Below are 22255 nucleotides of genomic sequence, written 5' to 3'. Positions count from 1 at the left end.
TTTTCTCGTCTTTTTAGCGTTTTTCCATTTCTGTAGATGTGGATTCTGTACGTGAGATTCTTCCTGCCTTTCCAACCCTTATTTCATATATGAACGTTTATGTTTTCATCAGATGAGAAATTATGACATTAACAAGTTACAGTTAATAGACTACTGCTGTTTCAAAAGCATAAAGCAAATAAAATCGTACTGTGGATGAGTTTTCTCTAAAATTGAAATTCCTAGGTTTGCCACTTTTAAAGTGAAAAAAAAAAAAATTTCTACCGGTTTCCTGTAGAAATCCAATAAAACATCAAATTTGCTTAAATTACATTCTAAATCCATGTTATTTGTAAAAGCTTTAGAACATCATAAAACCGAATCTGTTTTTGGATTGATTTTTTTAACACGTTACGTACGTACTTACGCGTACCTTGCGAAAAAAAGAATGGAATTGTCTCTACTTTCGGGTAATTTGAGGCTTATTTATTTATATTTGAGGCTTCTCTAGTTTTGATGAGTGTTCGGTTACATCACTATACATTTCGTTTGAGTACAAGTGTTGAAAAACAATTTTTAAAAATTGGCAATATAGGGCAAGACTCATTAAAAATTAAAGTAATTTTTAACGTCTTGAAGTATGACGAATTTTGTCACTTGAAAAAGGGGCATATCTTAAAAAATGTTCAGCATTAAGCACGACTTCGGTATTTCAGAAGCAGTCCATTTGACCCAGAAACAAAAAACTAATATCACTGAGGAATTTAGCAAGATTTTGTAAAATATGAAATACTTAGTAATATGCAGGATTTAAAAATTGTTCTAACATATCAAGTATAAAGCTTTTTGGCATTTTGGCCATTATTAGTTGAGCAACAGCACTATTCTCTAAGAACAAATAAAATAAAATCATCTTTTAATAGTTTTGAGACAACTGAAAAAATATTATACTTATATAAATAATCAATAAAAACCAACAAACAAATTATTTCATTAATATATTAACCTATTATATCATCATTTTAAGTTGTAAAATTAACTATTGTTTTAAGTTAACTTGTATATATTAAAATTATTTCAAGACTTTTTGATATGATGTAATAAAATGTAAAGCAGCATCATACCTTAATAAAATTTTCAATATGAAGTTTCCTTTCTTTCATTGCACTGTTGTACCTTAAAAACCAGCTGTGTTCACTTTTTAGAACACTTTTTAAACCAATAAGCACCTCATGACTTGTTCATAATACCGAAAACTAATTCTTTTTATTGATAAGTTCAAGAGTTTTGAATCAAACCGTATGTGACAAATAATCAAAGGCACTCAAATTGCCCTCTAATTTACAATTATAAAATTATAATATTACCATAAAGAAATATTTTATAACAGCAAGCAAATAGAAAAAGACTTATTACATATTATTCAGCAATAAATTTATTTGTTTCAAAATACATTTGAAAGAAAAGAAAATTGCATAGGAGTTTTTCCGCGGAAACAAAGGTGGCCCCATGTCATAACTTTTTCTTCTCCAAAGTTACGACATGGGGCCACCTTTGTTACGTTAGGCCCTTATAAGCTAATCGTAAATTCGTCAGAAAAAATAACATTGTTCCCATTCTGCGTCCCATGTCATGCGTCCCATTCTGCGTCCATGTCATTGCAAACTTGAATCTTTACGCTTTCCATTTACGATAATTTTTTGATCATTCTTTCCAGTCAACGCCTAATGAAAGAATGTTGCTTTCTGGAAATTTTCTAAACCACCCTTAGTATTTTTATAACTTTGTTGAAAATTACTTGCTAACATTTTTACTTGATTTTGCAAAATTATTTACTAGGACCTTTTGAGTTTCTTTTCAATTAGTTGATTGAACAAACCCGCATGTTTGTAGGCAACAATTTTTGATTTTTTCTTCCTTAGACACCTCTCTGCATGGCATTGTAATCATTTAATGTAATACAGATTACGTTATGCGAGTAACTTTTTTCAATTCATTTGATGTATTTTAGTCATAACGGGCGTATGGGACCCAGTGGGAACTTCGTGTTAGTGACAGCTCCATGAAATTCCTAGGAAAAGCTACATTTTCAGAGCACCATTATCAAGATAAGTGAGCGCCGAAATTTTTTATTACTCACCCCTTGAGGTGTTTTGATGATTGTACCACTATACATCTCTAGAGTATAAGTTAGGGGGAGTTGTTCGGTCCGATTTTATTCAATCTTGTAATTAGAGGTGCCAGTTGGACATTGCAATTATTGGGCCTCATGACTTTTTTAAATTAGTGTCATGTTTACCTTTCATAATTCATAGAGCAAGTAGCTAATAAATTTATAATTCAGAAAATCAAGAATATCCTGTTTATCAGAACACCATTCAACTTTTCAACCAGCTCAATGATAAATCAGACCTCGCACACATTAGTTTGATTTTATAGCTGAATGGAGCATTAAGTAGTTGAACTAGTTAGGGAAAAACTTATAAAATATGATTTAAGTAAATTAATGATGGTGCTTAGTATAGCTACATTTACATTAAGACTTGCTTAGAAAAGGATGTGTCAACTACTCTCATCCCATACACAATCTTGCATGGAGCTGCAGTAGGCTTAACAAAATTACTTATTAAGTACCATTTCAGTCCAGGTTACAAACAAACACTCAGAACATCCACGAGTATATCGTTCAAATAAAACTAATTGAAATACAAAGTAGACAAATATACAGAGGAATTTATAAAATATCACTAGACATCAGTGCCATTGAATTGAACAAGACTTTGTTTTATTTCTTTCCTCCTTTCTTTGCATCTAAAGAAAAAGAAAATACTTTTAACACACTGACTATAACTTTGAGGTCTAGGTAAATGCAATAGGATGCAATTATTTAAAAAGTGTTCGAAACATAGATATTACCTTTTTTGTCGTCTTTTTTGGCATCGTCTTTCTTAGGTTCTTCCTTTTTGGCATCCTTTTTGGGTTCAGCTTTACCTTTACCACCTAGAAGAGGAAACAATTTATAGTCTGATTGTCAAGACACCTACTTTCAGTTTTAAAGACGGATAAGATGCATAAAATTTACCTTTACCACTCATTTTGAATTTCTTAGAGAATATAAAAGGCTAAAGGACAGACGCTATGCGGTAAAATTCGTGTAGAATGTCATTATTTATTCAAAATTTGGCGTTTATAGCATTCAGAGATCGTCACACGGCAGTCCGAATAAAGAACTGGTTTCAAACAGGTTTTCTCTTGTAAAAAAAAAAAAATAATAATTCTGGAAAATTCATAGCGTCATATAAGGTAAAGCTATTCAAACGAATGCGATGAGACTCTCGGAAATGGGATCCTCTAGATATTGACATCTGTAGAAAAAGAAATTTACTTTTGTTACTAAACCATTCATTGTAGTATAAGATTTAAAGCAGATCATAAAAAACATGAAAAGTGCTGTAAATTAAACGGTTGCTGTGAGAAATCAGCCTTTATAAACAGAATGACTGGTTTTGTAGTAATTAGTTTTCCAGCAAGATGTAAGCCCTACATAATTCTAATTTTACTACACAGCCTGCAGAATAATTTGACTAAAAGTATGCCTAGTTAAGTTAGAAGTCATTATAGAGTTTAAACTCTGAAAACCAATACCAGGGAACAAATCTTTTAAAGGTTTAACTAAAATCAGGAGTGAACTAAGATATCAATAAAGCCAGTAACAGTAGATCCTCTTTAATATTGGTAAAAATTCATTGAAATCTTTCACTAAGATATGAGTCACTAATACTTTGATAGGAAAGTAAATAAAGCTTAAGTTAATCAACATGCATAAAGTTTTTCCAACTTCATGTATGTTCAATGAACTTTATTAGACCAATGGTGATATTTAAATACATACATACATACATACATACATACATACATACATACATACATACATACATACATACATACATACATACATACATACATACATACATACATACATACATACATACATACATACATACATACATCATAAGTTACAAAAACAATTATCAATCATGGTTGATGACTAAAACTAAATGTATAGACTATAGTGAATACATACAGTTAGATTAGTGTAACATAGATTAGTTTGCTACAAATAATGGACTCAAAGTTACTCAAATTTTTTTTGCAATCAGTTGACCTCCTAATTAAATCAAATCATAAGTGGAATCATAATAAATTTGCACTTAATTGAGATTGGAGTTTGATAAAATATTTACAAAACATTCTTTAAACTATTTCTGGTCATCAGAGAGTATCAAATGTTGATAAAAGTTTTAGTTTTTACAAATTTTTAAGTTTCTCATCAACATTTTACTTCAATAGTAAAACCATCTACTGCAATTATGAAAAGTTTTGTTTGTGTTGTGAACAATACTTGAATAATTAATTTCCATCGCTGCCTTCTATAAATCAGACTAAACGCTATTGAATTTTTAACGAAAAGTTTTATTTACTATTTATTCTTTTTGAAAAAGTTTATGTTCCCATCAATCTGTTATTTAAATCATTACTTGTGTTTACAATAAAATTCAGTGGTTACGCTTTAGGTGCTTTATTCTGACTCATAAATGACACTTCAAGAGAAATAAAACTTCTTTATAAGACCCTTTTTGCGGCTCTCAAATTAAAGTCTGAATTGTCTTTTGTACAAATTCTATCATCTAAATATAAGTCCAATTTTATCACCTGAATTTAAAATAAGTCCGGACTAAAAAATTATAAAATATTAATAACCAAAAGCAAAAAGATTCAACCATAATCAGAGATTCGGAATCCTTAGATCGAAGTAGAAGAAATCTACTATTGTTTTCAAAATGACGTATAGTTAAGTGCAAAAAAGTAAATACACTAACCATACCTTTCAGTTTCTTGAAATAAAACTCTTATGTTGTTTTTGGTTTTTGAAATATTTATACAAATAAGTTACTTCATAAGCAATTAGAAAGCAGTATTTATTTCTAAATTTTTAAAAAATAATATGCTAAAATTTTATGGAAAACTTACCTGAATTGATTCATACACAAAATGCATGAAAACTGTATTAACTAATGATAATTATGAATGTATTCTTATAAACCTATTATTACAAATCTAATAATATTATTTGTCGTTTTGTATCATTATCATGCTGTCCACAAAACAGCGTATTCCACCACGCATAAAGCAACATTTTTAAATATGGTCATGTAAACAATCTTAGTCAAAACTTCAGCTATCAAAAAAATGGGACATACGCCATACCATGAAAAACATAATGGGTTAAAAGCTTGATTTTTGGAACGTCTAGCAAATCTTTTCCTATCGTTACAAAATAACATAAACTTGCTTTCATCATTAAACAAAATATTTTTTCCACCTCTCAAACCCTACATTAAACTTAAATGGCAAACTTTACATAATCTTGGTAATGTTTTTTTCTTAACAATGGTACTTTGTGAGGTGATTGATAAATTAAATCTTGTTCCATTAATGGTCTTTGCATTATCCATCGCGACATATTTGCTCCAGTATTCACTAAAGTTTGGGATAATGACGCAAAAAGGTTTATCTTAGTTTGACGTAAACTTTGACATAGACTTGTCTCATTTATTCTGATACTTTTTTTAGTGTGCTTCTTTTTTCTTCTTTATCATGATATTTGATAATATTTTGTACTATTCTCAATAAGCACTGAATACAAAAATCTATCATTCTTCGTCTTAGCAATAATATTACTTTCATTGACAGAGCAATCTTTTTTTCAGCCCATTTTGTCAATCTTTTGAACAAAACCAAATAAAATTTTTTAATGTAACTTTCTGTCATAAAACAACTTCAAACAAGTTGATGTGCTATTTACAGATGTGTAAACATATATGTTAGGGACTAATGTAAACAAATCGTAAGTATATTTTTTTTGGACATCAATTTCAGAAAAACTTTTCATAAAAACTAAAATATTTAAATGACTTTGAATTATTTAAGAATAAATATTACTATTTTTAGTTGCTTATGAAGTATTTAATTACTTGTATAAATATTTCAAAAATTGATATGAAAAAATTAATTTATTCCAATAAATTGAATGGCAATGTAAGTGTATTGATTTTTTTGCATTTAACTATATATTTAGATCTAACAGATGGATGTTTTAATCACAGAAGATTGAAATTCAAGAAATTTAAATCCTGAATATTTTTCTTTAGTGCAATGCGTGTCAACTGTTAACAAATCAATTTCGGTATTGCTTGCATAGTAGAAGAAAAAAAAGCGGGAATTTTTTAGTTGTTTGTTTCTTTAAGAAAAAAACATGGTTTCAGAACTTTATTTCCCTAAAAAAGGAGGTTAATTCCCCTGAAAGGAAGTTAATTGCACTTCCAAGAGATGCAGGTGGCACACTATAAACTTCTGGGATGACATTCATGTTTGACATGATTGCTTTTAAACTAGTAAACTTTTAACTAGTATGAGGCTTAACATTTTTATTTGATTTCTACTTACTTTTTTAAATTAAACAAGGGTAACTTTATTCAACTTACATTTTATTTATCTTATATTACTGTGTTTAATTGGGTAAAAACAATATAGCTTAGAAGTTATTTCTCATTTAAATTTGTAAAATCTCAGAACTTCTAGCTATTTAAATGAAATAGATTACAAAGAAATAGCAGATATACTAAATGCTATTAACAATCAGATACAACAAGAACTTGTTACTTGTGTAAAACTATAATTTACTTTCCGACAGTTTCCACAACTTAAACTTTGTTAAAATTAGAAGGTTTTTATCTTGCTTTACAGCAATATAAAATAAATACATATTTTTTAACCATTTTTGTTATCTTAGATTTCATATTTCGAGTTAGTTTGACAAAACAGTTATTTAACAACTTTAGAAAGTGTAAACATGTATTGCAACTACCTCTTGTTTATTATTTTAGCTTTAGTGCATGTGTATTCACATGAGACAACTTGCTTTTTACTTTATCTTCCAGCCAAGCACTTTTCTTTAGACATTATATCTCTTGTTAAAATTAACATAATGGGAGGATCAAAAAGAAAAACCCTTACCAAAATGAGCACACATTTTTTTTAATAAAAAAAAATAAAAGTTTCGAGGAAGCAAATTTATAGGATTTTTTTTCTTGATTGAACAAAAGATTTTACCTTGATAATAAATTCTAAGTTGATTGAATTTTTAACAAACTTTAAATTTACAAAAAAGCTCTTAATATACCAAATTATGTGTAAAGGAAGTGTTTATACACAGCAAATGTAACACGAGCTAGGTAAACTCAAATGTATCAAAATGAAACATTGGGGGGTCTAGTTTACAAAAGTAGTGAATTTTGAACAGTTTTTATGGCTTTTACTTTTAAGTTGTATTTTTCTAAAAATCATGTTTTTTAAGTAGGCGGCAGTGATATACTTTTGAAGTCAATTGTTAAATATATCTGCAAAAAATTACCAATATTGATGCAATGAGACACATCCTAACACATATTTCAAAGAGTACTAATTAAAAATGTTTCGAAATTTATAGTTTCTTCTCTTGATTGTTAAAATTTTTATTGCTAGCATTAACAGTCATAAAATTTTATTGAAAACATCAAACCGATATTGGAAAGCAGAAAATCTTTTGCAAACGTAATCAAAACAGTGGCTTCATCCAAAAAAATCCAACATACTGTTCAGGTTTAAGCAACAGGCAAAAATTTACATTGATTTATTTTCTATAAAGCTTTATTTTGTATATAACTGGGTTAGTAGTGTTTCTGACTGCACTAGATACACCTATTCTTTGTCAGGTTAAATGAAGCCAGTAAAGCTTGTTGATTGATTAAAAAAATCTTTTTAGACAGAAAGGTTATTGATTTCTGAAGCCAAATGCAACATTTTCTAGTCCAAGTGAGAATGTAGAAGTTGCTCTTTTAAACCGCTAGCAAATTATCTCACCAACCTTTTCAAGCAAAAAAAGAAAACGAACAAAGAGGAGGGACATGCGAGTTCGGGTTTGAAACCTAATCACTTTGAAAAACTTGAGTAAACTTGAACTATCAAATAGTTTAAATATTTGATAGCCAAATATTTGAACTCGCAAAACCTGAAAAAAAATTAGAATGGTTTTAATCAAGTTAATCGAGTTTTTCGAGTTTTTCATTTTAAATAACTATTATGTGTTTTAGTTAAAAAATTTAGCTTTTCTACTTTTAATTCTTAAATTACTCTTTAAGAATGATTAAATTCACAGCTTTATTTATTTTTTCTTCAAACAATAGCAAAAAAAAAAACAAAAAAAAAAGACTTATTATTACTTAATTTGTTTTTAAATCCAATCGACACAGATAAATTAAAGATTGACAAAATAAATATTTTCTCGGACATAAGCTTTTAAACATTGTTTACTTGAAGGTTTGTTCATTTGCATGTGACAAAACGCTAGACTCAGAAAAACTCTTTCTGATGATGATTATGATGCTGGGTTGTTAAGAACTTTCCGTGCAAGTTATGGGAGAAAAGAGTAAGTGATGGCCATCAGTCTCCACCATTCCAAGATCTTTGTGTTTCTGAAGCCAAAGCAGAACTGAAATATTTGTCTAATTCAATTATGATGTTGATTAAAGCTATTGTATCCCAACATCAGGATTGATAACTTGAAAAAATGGATCTTCTTCCTCATCAAATGACAAAGATGATGTTAAAGGAATAAGGTTTTTAGATTTTACAGCTAAATTGTGAAGTGCTAAGATTAAATATTGGTTAATCTTATACTTTTCCGAGGTCTTTAAGAGAAGGCTTTTCGTGACTGAATCTATCATGCGTGCCATTGAATACTAAACCAACTCTAATCCCAGATTTGGATAATAGAAAAAAAAGTTTTTAAGAAGATTTTTGCAAAATTTTTTGCAGTTAGGTTTGAATCAATGACTTTGGTAATTATTCATCGGCTCATTGTACTGTGTTATTTCTCTTAAATCAATTTTGTTTATTGACCCTGTGAATTTTAATTTGTTAATTAGTAGATTGTTGAATAAAATTGATGTATTAGTACCAGTTTCAAATGAAACATTTTTGTTATGAAGATGACATTTCGAAAAATTTTTCATAAATTCTTAAGCGTCCTAAGATTACCGCCGCCCCTGGGCTATTACCGTTTAACTTAAACGGATAACACAGCCCTGGTATTATAATGTTTTTATAAACTTCAATAAGTCATGCCGCAATTTTAAAAGACTCTATATATCCTGGGTAGCATATAGAAATGGCGCGATATTGTTTACAATATTGGCGTAGTATTGCAAACTATAATCACGCCAATATTAGGATTTCAAAATTTTTACAATATTGGCTAATGTTGGCTGAACAATATTGTATCACTAATATTGGTTAAATACTAATGTGTCATTATTGCTCAGCCTATATTGTGCAGATCATTACAAATACGTAACTTAAAAAATGGAGACAAAATTAAAAAAAAACAAACGGAAAACAAAAAAAAAAATATGTTGATTAATTTTAAAAGTATTTGCAACATCCAACATCAACTAAATACTTACTTTGTGTTAGATGTAGAACTTTTTCTGGTTCAGATAAAATGTTGGTTATCACAATAATGACGGTTCACTGAATCTTTTATTTAACTTAATCAACAGCTCTAGTGAACAGTCGTAATTATCAACAATTAGTATTTTTAAATTTGTTTCTGAACAAAGCAGATTTTTTTAAAATTTAGCATTACACAATTAAGTTTTTGAATTATCATGGTATTAACATGATCTTAACAAACTGTTAACATCATTGTTGATAACATATGACGATTCAGTATTGGATTGATTTATATTCTCAAAGAATGATTGTGTTTGTTAAATAACTTTGTTAAATTTATAAACTTGATAAGTTGTGAAACTTGATCGAAATATTTTAATAAAAATAAAACTTGACAAACTTGAACTTGAATTATTTGAAAAATTTTACTACATGACAAATTCGTATCAAAAAAACTTAAACAAAATTTTTAAACTCGAAAAACTCGAAACTCATCATATTTGACAAACTCGCGAAAGCTAAAAAAAACTTACGTTAAAAGAATCGCTTTCCTCAAACGACGAGTGTCGAGAACAACTTGCATCGATAGAAGGTCAACGAATAGAGATCACAAAATTAGCAGTAGAAAAAAAAAATGCAATCGACCATTTTTATAAAAATCGACAAATTATTATAAAATTTTTAAAAAAATCGACAATTTTTATAAAAATTGTCGATTTTTTTAAAATTTTTCTATAAATTCCTAATCCTGATTTTTTTTAAATTCTTCTATAAATTCCTAATCTGCATGATAATCTGTATTTAGTTTATCGATTGAATAAGTTATTACTACAAATAAAAAAAGTTGGTTGGAGTCTGTTTCCCGTATCCATGGGGTATCTTTGAAACCTGTATTAAACTGTAAATAATCAGTATATATCTTAATCGAAGTCGGTTACTAATGAAAGTAAACATTAAGTATTTTCTCTGTAACCTACATCCTTTTGGCAGTTAAAAATTTCAAAACCTATTCTTGTAACACGATAAAAGTACATGTGCCAAAATAAGACTGATTTATCTAAAATATCTTTTCCATGCTTAGAATTCACCTTAGCAAAAATAGTATAGTGATGGGAAATTTATTCTAAATGGTAAAATTTATCAATTATGATGGTGTCAATGTTCCACATACAGAATAACAAATGCAATTATGCATTTGTCAATACCCTCTAAATGAGGCAACATTGATATTTAAAAGAGTTGGATTAAATAAACAAAAATCACAGTAAATTTTGCTCTACTTGGGCAATATTGTTTATAAATAATGTAAGTGAAGACTTCTAGGATGTAGTATCAGCCTAACTCTAGGAGAAACCAGTATAACTAGTAAATCATTTGGAAATAGTTTACTCTAGTCAGAAAAAGTTAAAACCTTTTAAAGTTACCCTATATTGCTTTAGAGCATATTGAAATGTGTTTTCACCAAATAATATATGTCTTGATTGAATGTAAGTTTCTGAAAAAATAAGAGTCCAACAGTTAACAAAGTTTTAGAAATTTTGACTTGCAGAATCTGTATAAGTATATATGCATCTATGTGTACAATTGAACAAGCATTTTATTATTTAAGTAAATAAAAAATATAATGAATGACATCAACAGAAATATTGAACTTTTTGTTAATATTCTTGGCATGGCTAGGACATCAACTGTATTAAAATGGGACAAAGAAGCTCTTTTAAGGGCGTTTAGATGGGCACAATATTTTGAACAGGTATTGATTTTTGTAAGAATTGTTTGTGTTATGATGTACATTTTATATATTCTTTAAGTTTAAAAAATCCTTAAATCCAGAAAGTCAATAAAAAATACCTTGTCTTGTTGAAATTCTAATGAGTGCTTAATAATTACTTGTTTGGTTTTCACTTATTAATTGTTGAAATTAAAATTATTGACTATAATTTAATAGGTTTATAAGAAGACAAAATCCAAACCTAATTTTGCAGAAAAAATATCTCAGTATCTTGAAGCTGCCTGTGGAAATGTTGATGCAAAATTAGGTCTCTCTACACTTTCTTATAATGACTTAGAGAGATCTACACATATTCTACGAAAATATCTACTTGAAAATCCACATTTGAGCAATGAATTTTATCTTGAGCTAGTCAGCCAGTTAAGTGTTTCTGAAGTTGATGAAATGAAGAGACATATTGGGTCATTATCAAAGCTGAAAGCTACATTGCAGATAATGCAGCTAATGATACAGAAAAAATATGAAGCACTTTCAGATATAAGAAATGAAGATCTTTTAGCTGAAGGTAAAAGAAAAGAGCATTTAAACAAAGAAAAAGTCCAACTTAATGCCAATGCTGAACTTTTAAAGAAATGTTTAAAGAATATACTAAATAATGGTACAAATTCTGCTTACTTAAATATTTTAATGATTGAATAATACAACATGTTCATTATTTACACAAATATTTCATTTAATTTTAATGCTTACACTATATTTCAGGGTCTTGTAATGGGTCTCAGCTCTACAAGAAATTGCACAGTATGATAAATCAAAAGAAAGGCATTGATGTTTTACTGACAACTTTAGTTTTTGGAGAGAGAGATGAAATTGTAACCAAGTACATCCTTGAGTTCATAAAAGGTATATTCTTTTATACCTAATAGTATAAAAGACTATACCTTTTTATGAAAAGCATAATAAATATATTGTAAAAGCATAATAAATATAAGCATTCTAGTATATATTAAGAAAGAGGAATTTATTTTTTTTCTGGGTATATAAATTAACTTTAGATGTAATGGTTGTCACGTGGAAAAATGAATGGAAAGGGTTTCTTCAAATTCCATCAGTTTATTTATTTGCTGGCTGTGCAAAAGAATACAAGGCTTTTTTTGATCAATATTTGATTATGTTGGAGTTCTGTGCTGATAAATTACAAGAGGAACTGGAGGAAAGTCAAGCCAAGCTATTGAGTTTGGAGTAATAAGTATTTTATTTCTTAATTAAAGAAAAGTTCTACTGGAGAACTACTAGAGAATTTATTTTCTATTATTCACCTTGTATCAGTTTTTAGCTAATAGAGTGAATAGTGTAAAAGTAGAAACTAATTTTTATATAGTTCAAATTTAGAATATGTAAAAATTAGTATATGGGGGTGTTATCAATCATGATGAATAAGCAAAAAGCTTTATCTGTTATACCTCAAAAAAAAATTATTTTTTTTCAATCTGTCATGTAAACCAGAATTTATGATTATCATATAAATAAGTAATTTATGTAATACTTTTTATTTCAGTAAATGGCTCACAATCAACTTCTATCATATGATGCCCTAGCATCAATTTCATGTTAAACATCCAGAATCTCTTAATCTTCTATTTGCATAATGGGCATGGTATCCTGATGGGCACCATCAAGTATCTCATTCAGTTTATCCAAAAATGTTTGCTGATTTTTTTTTTATTTATTTGTTTCCAATGTTCTGTTTAAAAGTTTTTAAAAATTTTTCCAATCAGTGAAGTTTTTTGGTATGTTAAATTTCAACATTGGGAGCTTTTCATAAGAATTTTTTTTTTCCAGATCAAAAGTAATTCTTCTGATGTTTTAGCAATATTGTCTTTGAGACATCTGTTTTGAGTATTTCTTAATTAATGCTTATGTCATAACCATATCAGATTTTTTTTTTGTATCTATCTTATCCCTTACAGAGTTGCAAAAATTCATCTAAAAGTCACATGACAAAATTGTAAAATACAGTCTGTGTCAAGTAATAAATATAGTGTCTATTTAAATCAAATCAAATATCTTATTATCTTAACTTACCTTCAAATTCTTTAAAAATAAAAAATTACCAATAAAGTTCTTTGTGCTACTGATAAATATTATCTAAATCAAAAGATATTTAATTACAGATTTGCAGCATAAGCTCTAACAAATTGTTGTGTTTGAGGAACAAAAATAAACAGCTTAAAATTTTCACATTTAAGAGTGAAACTAACCTTATTTTATATAAATTCTATTTATTTTATACAAAAACAAGCTTTATTCAATATCTAACTCATTCAAAAATAATTTTTTTTATGGATGTTTTTTAATGCAATAAAAATGATATTGTTAATATTTATGTTTAGAACATTAGTTTTTTCATAATTTTTAATTTGATTCATTATACTATTTATCATCTTAGTGATCTAAAACTCTTTTTTTAGTAATGGGTGCTCATCAAACAAGGAAGTTTCCACTTATTATTACCTATTACAAAGTTCTATTCAAACTTTGGTTAAAACCGGTTATGAAAACCAAGAGAAGGTTTTGACCCTTATAAGTAATCGCTGTGTTAGATTACCGCCAAGTACATCTTCTGAAAAAAGTGTTTGGAAAAAGTTAGCCTGTGGTATAAAAATGCCATTGTCTATGTGAAGAAACCATGTAAAAGATCTTGGAATTTTTTTAGTAAGCATTTCATTTGTTTTTAGCTGTAATCTAGAAATTATATTTCTATTATATTTAAATATAGTCACTTCTCTATTGTTAGTTCTCAGCTCTCTGCTCCATTTACATCTGTTCAAAAAAAAGGAATAATTGATTTCAAATAAATCTGAGTCTTCTGAACACGTTATCTTAACACTCGAGTTTGGTAAATTTTATTCTTTACAATACCAATCAATGTTGTAAACATGAAATAAATAGAAATTTGTATATAAGTTCTATTGTTAAACACTAAATTTGTAGTGTGCTGTGTAAGTCTCTTGCACAGCACACTACAAATTAAGTGCTTAGCAATAAAATTTTATTGTGTTTATGATTTTCTAAGTTACTGTTTTACTTTAAGATAAAGACTTTTTACTAAGTAAATCTTTATATTTTCATTTCTGCATTTTTTTTTTTTTTTTTTTTTTTTTTTTTTTTTTTACTAATAAAAGACAGGTTGTTTATGTTTTTTTTTGGTACAGCTGTGTTTTTAGCTATAATTTACTGAGCTTTTTAGTAGAACAAATCAAACTTTTTAGTTTTTTAAGGACATCAGTAATTTAAGGGCATCAGAATTTAATTATTTATTTCAAAATATATGTTTGGAAACAAAGTTGGAATATTATTTGAACAAATTCTTTTTTCTATTTTTTGCCAAAATCAATGCTCGGCTTTTTCTTCTGAAACGCTATTACGTTTATTATCAATTACTTTTCCCCCTCAGAGTTTACTCTTTCAGACGAATAATTTGAGGTTTAAACAGCAAGAGGATTAATTTCAACTTTAAATAGCAATAGAAAAATGTCACGTTTATTCTTCCAGTATAAAACTGGACATTCTGAACGTCCCAATGTTTCCCTCTGTTGAATGTAATAATTCCAAATTTTAATTACTGATCTAAAGTTTTTCTCTTCATCAGGAATCATAATAATACCTAAATCATGCTCCTCATTATCAAACTTATTTTCGTAATTCAGACTTTTTTTCATTAGGTATATACTTCTTTTACTAGTTGACTTTTTATTCATTGCAATTTTAAACTTTTTTTTTCTTTTTCTCTTCCATACTTTCTTCTTTGCATGTTCTTTTTCTTCCTGTAAAACACTCATATTTGATAAATCTGTTAATATTGGTGAGCTTCTTTTTTTCTTGCTCTTTTTAATTTACTTTTTTCTTGCTCTCTTTAATTCCTTTTCTTACTTCAGTTTTTTTTTGAACGGACTTTAGGAGTTAGAATGACAATTGGCTCACCTGGACCAAGTACATTATTATTGTCTGAAGATAAAATATAGAGACTATGGCTCTAAATCTTTTGAGCAATTAGCTTCTGGGTTCTCTTTCTCTGATACTGTAAAATCAACATGATTAGCGTTATTTACTCTTAACACTACATTTTCAATAGCAGGGACTTGGTTCTTGTTTTGGTCTGTTGGTAATGTATGTAGGCATAAAATCATGAACCTATTGTGATATTGTTTGGAGCCGATAGAAAAGAATTACTCACAAGACCTGTTATATTGTAAATTGTCATTGTTGAACTTGGCTGCATTGTCATCCATGCATCGCAATCTGTGTTTTTTTTTTCTGAGAGGGACCAAATACACTGCGATCTAGGGGTTGCATTTTGTGGCTGCAACCAGGTGGAAATAAACCGATACACCAATCTAATTGAAGTAGTCTAAAGTTTCTATTGAGAAGTGGGAGTCATGATTGTCTAATAGTAACAAGAGATCTTTCTTTTGAGCTTTTAGTATTTTCGATCAAAATAATGGGAAAACTACAAAAACTGAACCTTCAGTCATCCAACCCGAAGTAATTTTAGCGCTTGTGCTTTCATTGAGAGCACCATTTAGAAAATACTCTTAAAACTTCACTCGTGGAAATACTCTCGTGGACAGCAGCTGGACTAGTTACTAAATTGCCTCTCGCAGCAAAAGTAATATGTCCAGTTTGTTTGAAACCTTTTCGAGATGCAACAGGATTTTGGAGTCTGAACTGTGGTACAAGTTTCATCCATATTCCTAATATCTCCAACTTTCCAACTTAAAACGATTAAGAACAGTTTCTAAATTGTTGTAAAACTTTCTAAAATTAAACTTGAATGTCCATAGAAGAGGCATTTTATCATCAGCATAAAGAATCATCTTTTCCACGAGAACATCACAAATTTATCCATAATGCAATTTATTCGATGGATAAGTCCAACTCCACCGAAACCAGAAAAACAAATAAAAAAAAAATTTAATTTGTTTTTGAATGGTATTATTTGCTCTGTCGAAAAGATTCTTTTTGAGGAAACGAATGATTTTTCTGTCAGTAAAACGACATTTTTTGCATGGTTTTTCCGTACTAATGTTCTGTTTCTAAAAGACTACCATCATAAATTGCGTGATTATTCGACACACAATTTAGTTGTTAATAGAGTTGCTGGTGGCAACTTCTTTTTTCTGACTCCTTATAATCTTTGATAATATTTTCTCAAAAAGGTAAGTTATACTTGTTTCCTGTCTTTTTAAAAAACCTATATTCAAAAAAATCGATTGTAAGACAGAAATGCTTAACTTTTGAAAGTTACCAAAAAAAACGTAAAATTATGATCTAAGGTCAATATCTCTCCTGTTAATTCGACACTGACGCCAAAATATTAACACTTAATTTTTTTTTTTTTTAATTTTTTTTCATACAATAAAAATAAAACTAAGTTGCAAATGTTTTGGAGGACCACATTTTTTACATAAAAAGTTTAAATTTGGCGAAGAAGTTCAGGTGAAACTTTTAAAGATTGAAAGAAGTATAGATTAAAAACATTTTACCAAAAAGTAAAAAGCAAGCCACGATAAACGATCTTTTAAATGTGTTATACTTAAAAGTTGTAGAATACGTTATCTTATGTCTTCATCACATTTTTTCTTGTTTTTCTATACATTTTATATCATTTTAAAAAAACCTTGGTTATTTCAAACATTTCATATTTCGATCAAAATATTCGGTCTCTTGAGTTCAAAAAAACGACTTTAACTTGAGTTACAAAAATTACAAAATTAGTAAAAAAAAAAAAAACAAACTCAGATGTCTCTATAATCTATGTGCGCATGCGCTAATTGTCCTGCTGGAAGCATCATTCTTGACGTTTTTTCGCTTTGGCATTGTAGTGTATGATTTTTCATCAAATTTGGTATATACCATTTGGGATCCATGACACTCAACTAAAAACTAATAGACCTACACAGTTACAAGAAAAACATTCTCATACCATGATACAACTATCTCCATATTTTCTTTTCATTTTTGAATTCATCGGTTTTCAACTAGAACGTCTTCCAAAATAAATTGTCGTCACGTGAACTACTTTTAACAGTTGAATCAGATATTTTTTACTTCAGAACATTTGTTGTATTCATACTAACCTGCGGTGCAACAAGTTGAGCATCGCCTTTTGACATTGGCATGGCTCACGATGTTTCTTTTCATTTGTTTTTTTTGGTAAAGCAAATATGGGATTTTTTTCTAAAGTTCCCTTTCGCGCTATATCTTGATGCTGTTTGGGTCCGAAATAACGAGCAACTTGCTATTGTGATTCTACAGTTATTAACTGCATTTGCTACTGAATTACAAAGATCTTCACTAAACTTCTTGAGCTTTCTAATTTTTCAATAGCCTCAATAATATTGAAAATTATTAAAATCACAGACTAAAGCTATATTTGTATGGATGTACAGTAGGGATATGACTTTTTAATTTTTTTTCAAATAAAATGTTTCCTGTATCATAAATCGATGAACTTTTACCTAAAATCATGAAAAAAGGCCCAAATAGCTTTCTGCAACAAAAAAAGGTCACCCCCAAAATAAAAATTTGATTTACCATTTTTATACATTCATTTTTGACCGATGTTTTAATCTTAAGCTTAATTCTCAGCTTAATTCTCAGTGTTGCTAATGTGAGCTCAGTGTTGATAATGTGAATAGTTCTATGAAGTACTCTGCGTGTAACTGAGCTAATAAGGAACTACTGTAGCGAACTAAAGACGCTGTAAGTGTACGAAGTATAAGTAGTTGTAGCATTATCGTTAGGATACGGACTGGATTATCGAACTGTTATCAACATTGACTGGATTATCGAACTATAATTGGATTACTATACAGTTAAAGTATTTTATTAATTAAACGACTTTATTAAACGGATATTTACGCTCAGCTATCCGTAAAGTCGTAACAATATTATATGATGTCTCACAAGAAAAGTCATACCACAGTAACAAAGAACAAGAAGACTTGGACTAAAAATTTGGTGAGATTTCAAGAGTCACACAGAAGAAGAGGAAGCGTGGCTGTAGAAGAAAAATCCAGAATACCACTTCAATTGCAGATCGTAGGAAGATACCAGTTTCTCGGAGCATATGTTAAAGGAAGAAAAGAACGAATAGACCAAATTTCTAAGGAAATTACAAAATTGTGGGACAATAAACTGAATTTTCCACATGTGTCTGATCAAGTGATAAGAGCAAAGCTTATGAAGGTGCTGAAGGTCTATGATGAATGTGTCAAGCGTGGAAAATATGATGTTCTCAATGCATTATTTGACATCACGAAAGTGAATGGCCAGTGGTTATCCTCGGAAGATAAACGTCTATACCACCTACAAAAAGAAAGTAAAGGACAGGTGGGGTACTCAACAGGACAAGTGGCAAGTAAAGAAACCATTCACCCTTCCAAGAGAAGGAAAGTCCAGTCTGGAACAGCAATACCTTCCACATCACAAGTCCTGTCTACCACAGACAGTGGTACTGAATCTGAAAACTGCAAAAGTAAGAGTGAAGATGATGAAGACGACGACGGTGATAAAGACGATGATGAGGACACTCAGAAAAAAACTAGAAAGCACTACAAAAGTAAATTTGCTGTAAGTATGGTTACATCAAGTGGAGTTTCCACAAAGAAAGCTGCTAAAATATGCAATGTATTATCACAACAAGGTATTGATATTCCAACTCCAAGTCAATCAGCAATTTACAAGTCCACATTCAAAGAGGCAGGTAAATTAAAAAAAGAAATGATACAACAACTTAAAATGGAACAGTGGTCCTTACACTTTGACGGCAAACGAATAGATGATAAGGAATATCAGGTAGTTGTACTTCAGAATGAAAGAACTGACGTGAAACTTGATGCACTGCGTTTAAAAGATGGCAAAGCTGAAACTGTTGCTGAAAAAATTGCCAAACTTATTGATGAATACAATTTGTGGAATTCAATTAAGATGATCATTACTGATACAACAAACGTCAATACTGGGAAGAGAAATGGAGTTGTTGTGAAGTTGCAACGTATGTTTAAATTAAAGGGTGTCACAATACCACAATTTATCGGTTGTCAGCATCACGTACTAGACAGGATTCTCCGTCTGGTGATGGACGAAGAACTTGGGGGTGATACCAAATCTCCAAACATTGAATACCCATTTGTGTCTGAACTGTTGAATAAGTATGATGAACTGAAGGATAAGTTTGTGAATGGAACTGTAGAAATTCTTGATAAATCAGGGTGGAGAGACGATATGAAGTTTTTGTACCATTTAACAAGAGTGTTTAGGTTCTATGAAGAACAAAGAAACTTCCCTCTGATTCACTTTCAGAACATTCCTAATATGAGCAATGCCAGATGGAACTCAAGAGCCATTCTCGCCATTCTGGCGTTCATTCTTATGCCTGAAGCGAGAAAGAATTTGGAGAAGGTTTGCAGGTTCATTTCATATGAGTGGGCAGAACATTGGTTTAGTAGTCAAAAGTACAATGACAATGACTTCAAGAATTTATCTGATGTATTGAAGCCTTACAAAAAGGCATTGCAGTCATTCAAAAATCACTGGAAGAAAGAGCCATCCGTCATCGACATACCACGAAGTAATCAGATAGCTGAACGTGCAATCAAGGTGATGCAAGACCTGTATGCTTCCTGCAGAAAGAAAGACAAACTGCAACTTCGATTCATTCTAAGTAATAAGCGCTAGACTCTTTATGAGACGTGAGCATCATGTGACCCCTGTACTAAACACAGTAGGCCTATAGACACAGACAGTTATGTATATTGTTGTACTAGACGCTTTGATACTGTTAATTTTGTAATACATGTATAATTACAGGGTGGCCCATAATTAGTGTCCCATCTTAAAAAAGCAATTCCTTGAAAACTAGGGATGGAAAACTATTAATTTTGCTTTGGTTTTTGATATTATTATATATTTTGATCTATTTACTGCTGCCTTCACTCACTTTACTTGTTTTTTTAGCAATGACAAGACCATCACCATATCGGCAAAGTATTATTGATTTTCATGAGAAAGGAGTTTCAGCACGCGACATCCAGACTAGACTCAAAGTGCCGCGAAAGCTTGTTTATAGAACAATTCAACGCTTCAAAGCATTGAGAACAATGTCAGATCGTCCACGCAAAGGAAGAAAGCGCTCCGTGGTGACTGATGCAAAAATCAAGCAAGTTCGTGAACGGGTGCGCCGCAACCCAGAACGCAGTATGCGACAAATGGCCAAACAGCTCCAAATTTCTCGAAGTTCTCTTGGAAGAATTACCAAGGATTATCTAAATTTGACAGCTTACAAGAAAAATCCTGCACAGCTTTTGTCTCAGGCATCAAAGCAGAAGCGCAAGGATCGCTGCAAGGATCTCCTCGCCCGTTTCGCCAACAACGCTCATCTCAACATCGTTTTCACAGACGAGAAGATTTTTACAGTTCAACAACATCACAATGTGCAGAATGATCGTGTCTACGCTTCCTCAAAGCCTAATATCACAATACAAAAGGCAGCACATCCTCTTTCAGTAATGGTGTTCGCGGGTATCAGTGCCACCAAGAAGACACCATTGATTTTTGTTCAACAAGGCGTTAAAGTAAAAGCCCAAAACTATCTGAATGACGTTTTGATCAAAGAAATACTTCCATGGAGTCAAAAGGAGCTTCGTAGACATTGTTGGACATTCATGCAGGATAGTGCTCCAGCCCACAAAGCCAAAATTGTGCAAGATTGGCTCGGCCGAAACACCCCCGATTTCATCAAGCACAATGAGTGGCCTCCAAGTAGTCCCGACTGAAATCCAATGGATTACTCAGTGTGGAGTGTTCTGGAAGCTGAAGCGTGCAAAAAACCGCATAAAACGATTGATTCTCTGAAGAAAGCGCTTCAAAAAGCATGGGATTCGCTTTCACCCGCCTACTTGCGTGCCACCGTAGATGACTTTCCAAAGCGTCTTGAAGCTTGTGTGAAAGCCGATGGTCGACATTTCGAAAAAAATCTTTAAATTTTATTTGATATTGTTAATAAATTGTTTATCAAAAAGTTTTATGTGTTTTCCATCCCTAGTTTTCAAGGAATTGCTTTTTTAAGATGGGACACTAATTATGGGCCACCCTGTATATATCACATAATGTTTTTTGTTATATCACAGTACATGTTGCATAAATAAATAAAATAACAACAGGAGTATGACTCTTACAACATCTTCAGCCTTTAATATTCATTTACTGTACAAAAGTGTACCTATTGAAAATTCGATTTTTTGGTTTTGGGGTGACCTTTTTTCAAAATATGTCAAAATGAAACATCTATTCGTTCTTTTTACATAAAAGTTCATTGAATTACGATACAGGCCTAGTAGGTTGCAAAAAAGTCATATCCCTAATGTACAGATCCACAGATAAATAATGGTTAATATATTTTCCGTTAAATAGTTGTTGCACAAAAATTAGTAGTAAAAATACTTTTGACCGCTGCTGTATCTGCTAAAACTTCATTTACAAAACTTAATATGTACAGATATATACTGAGTATATATTTATTTTATTAAAAAGCCATACGTAATTTACCTATGGATTTAAATGGTTAAATTTTTTTATTGCCAATAAGTATTACCAGTAACTGGAAATTGTCACACAAACTTAAGATGAAAAAAAAAAGGTTTCGTTACTAAAAAAAGGAGTAAGAAATTAGAATTAGTGTAATATATGCCTGACTCTTTATTAGCTCTTAATTCTTGTAAAAAAGTAGTTCTGGGATCAAGGCTAAAAAGTACTATAAACATGCAATTGCTGTAATGCTAAATGTTCACAAAGGCCATAGCTAACGTATTTTTTAAGTTCATAGATTTGCGTGAGCTGCAATCAACTTTTGAATCTTTCTTAAACAGCACGAGTGATGTTTAACCACGGTCGATGCGCAACTCTCTCTGTATAATCAAGTATACCCCA

The 22255-nt window shown here is 30.2% G+C and overlaps 3 protein-coding genes and 2 long non-coding RNA genes across 12 annotated transcripts in view; 4 read left to right on the top strand and 1 right to left on the bottom strand.

Annotated features, from left to right (window-relative positions):
- LOC149891668 (E3 SUMO-protein ligase ZBED1-like) overlaps positions 1 to 22255 on the top strand; it is a 588790-nt gene that overhangs the window by 306029 nt on the left and 260506 nt on the right. The window lies entirely within an intron of this gene.
- On the bottom strand, positions 2650 to 10079 carry LOC149891682 (uncharacterized). Of its 4 annotated transcripts, none has more exons than XR_016450101.1 (4): positions 10065 to 10079; positions 3062 to 3344; positions 2896 to 2979; positions 2650 to 2790 (listed from the first exon to the last, which is right to left on the bottom strand). It is a non-coding gene; the product is annotated as an uncharacterized LOC149891682 (long non-coding RNA). The 4 variants fall into 4 exon arrangements; XR_016450100.1 differs by lacking the exon at positions 10065 to 10079 and adding an exon at positions 5011 to 5025 and having other exon boundaries at positions 3062 to 3230; XR_016450102.1 differs by lacking the exon at positions 10065 to 10079 and adding an exon at positions 4865 to 4879 and having other exon boundaries at positions 3062 to 3230.
- LOC149891683 (uncharacterized) lies at positions 5891 to 9487 on the top strand. The gene is made up of 2 exons (XR_016450103.1): positions 5891 to 6078; positions 6192 to 9487. It is a non-coding gene; the product is annotated as an uncharacterized LOC149891683 (long non-coding RNA).
- Positions 10923 to 21347, top strand: LOC145185890 (uncharacterized). 5 transcript variants are annotated; one of them, XR_016450097.1, is made up of 7 exons: positions 10923 to 11284; positions 11480 to 11921; positions 12026 to 12166; positions 12319 to 12505; positions 13735 to 13978; positions 14061 to 14162; positions 20285 to 21347. XR_016450097.1 is itself a non-coding variant. In XM_090079767.1 (6 exons), exons 1-5 carry the CDS (start codon positions 11156 to 11158, stop codon positions 13943 to 13945), a joined length of 1110 nt encoding a protein of 369 aa, XP_089935893.1. In that variant the 5' UTR covers positions 10923 to 11155; the 3' UTR covers positions 13946 to 13978; positions 14061 to 14393. The 5 variants fall into 5 exon arrangements, 3 of the variants coding, with proteins under 3 accessions (XP_089935893.1, XP_089935894.1, XP_089935895.1); XR_016450098.1 differs by lacking the exon at positions 20285 to 21347 and adding an exon at positions 12822 to 12968 and having other exon boundaries at positions 14061 to 14393; XM_090079767.1 differs by lacking the exon at positions 20285 to 21347 and having other exon boundaries at positions 14061 to 14393.
- LOC149891681 (uncharacterized) lies at positions 20287 to 21102 on the top strand. Its single transcript, XM_090077976.1, has one exon. It carries the CDS (start codon positions 20287 to 20289, stop codon positions 21100 to 21102), a length of 816 nt encoding a protein of 271 aa, XP_089934102.1.

The sequence above is a fragment of the Hydra viridissima genome, unplaced genomic scaffold (genome assembly GCF_058129835.1).
Source record: "Hydra viridissima isolate aposymbiotic clone 2 unplaced genomic scaffold, HvirCarnegie_v1 scaffold_2, whole genome shotgun sequence".
NCBI lineage: Eukaryota > Metazoa > Cnidaria > Hydrozoa > Anthoathecata > Hydridae > Hydra > Hydra viridissima.
The sequence above is the reverse complement of the archived record's forward strand: the minus strand, read 5'-3'. Positions and strand labels throughout refer to the sequence as shown.

What these genes read in the sequence shown, in the direction of transcription:
- LOC149891681 (XM_090077976.1), top strand. Translation starts at nt 20,287, where the DNA reads ATGACAAGACCATCACCATATCGGCAAAGTATTATTGATTTTCATGAG.
- LOC145185890 (XM_090079767.1), top strand. Translation starts at nt 11,156, where the DNA reads ATGAATGACATCAACAGAAATATTGAACTTTTTGTTAATATTCTTGGC. An exon ending in GGGCACAATATTTTGAACAG is followed by an intron (nt 11,285 to 11,479) that starts GTATTGATTTTT and finishes ATAATTTAATAG; the next exon opens with GTTTATAAGAAGACAAAATC. An exon ending in AAAGAATATACTAAATAATG is followed by an intron (nt 11,922 to 12,025) that starts GTACAAATTCTG and finishes ACTATATTTCAG; the next exon opens with GGTCTTGTAATGGGTCTCAG.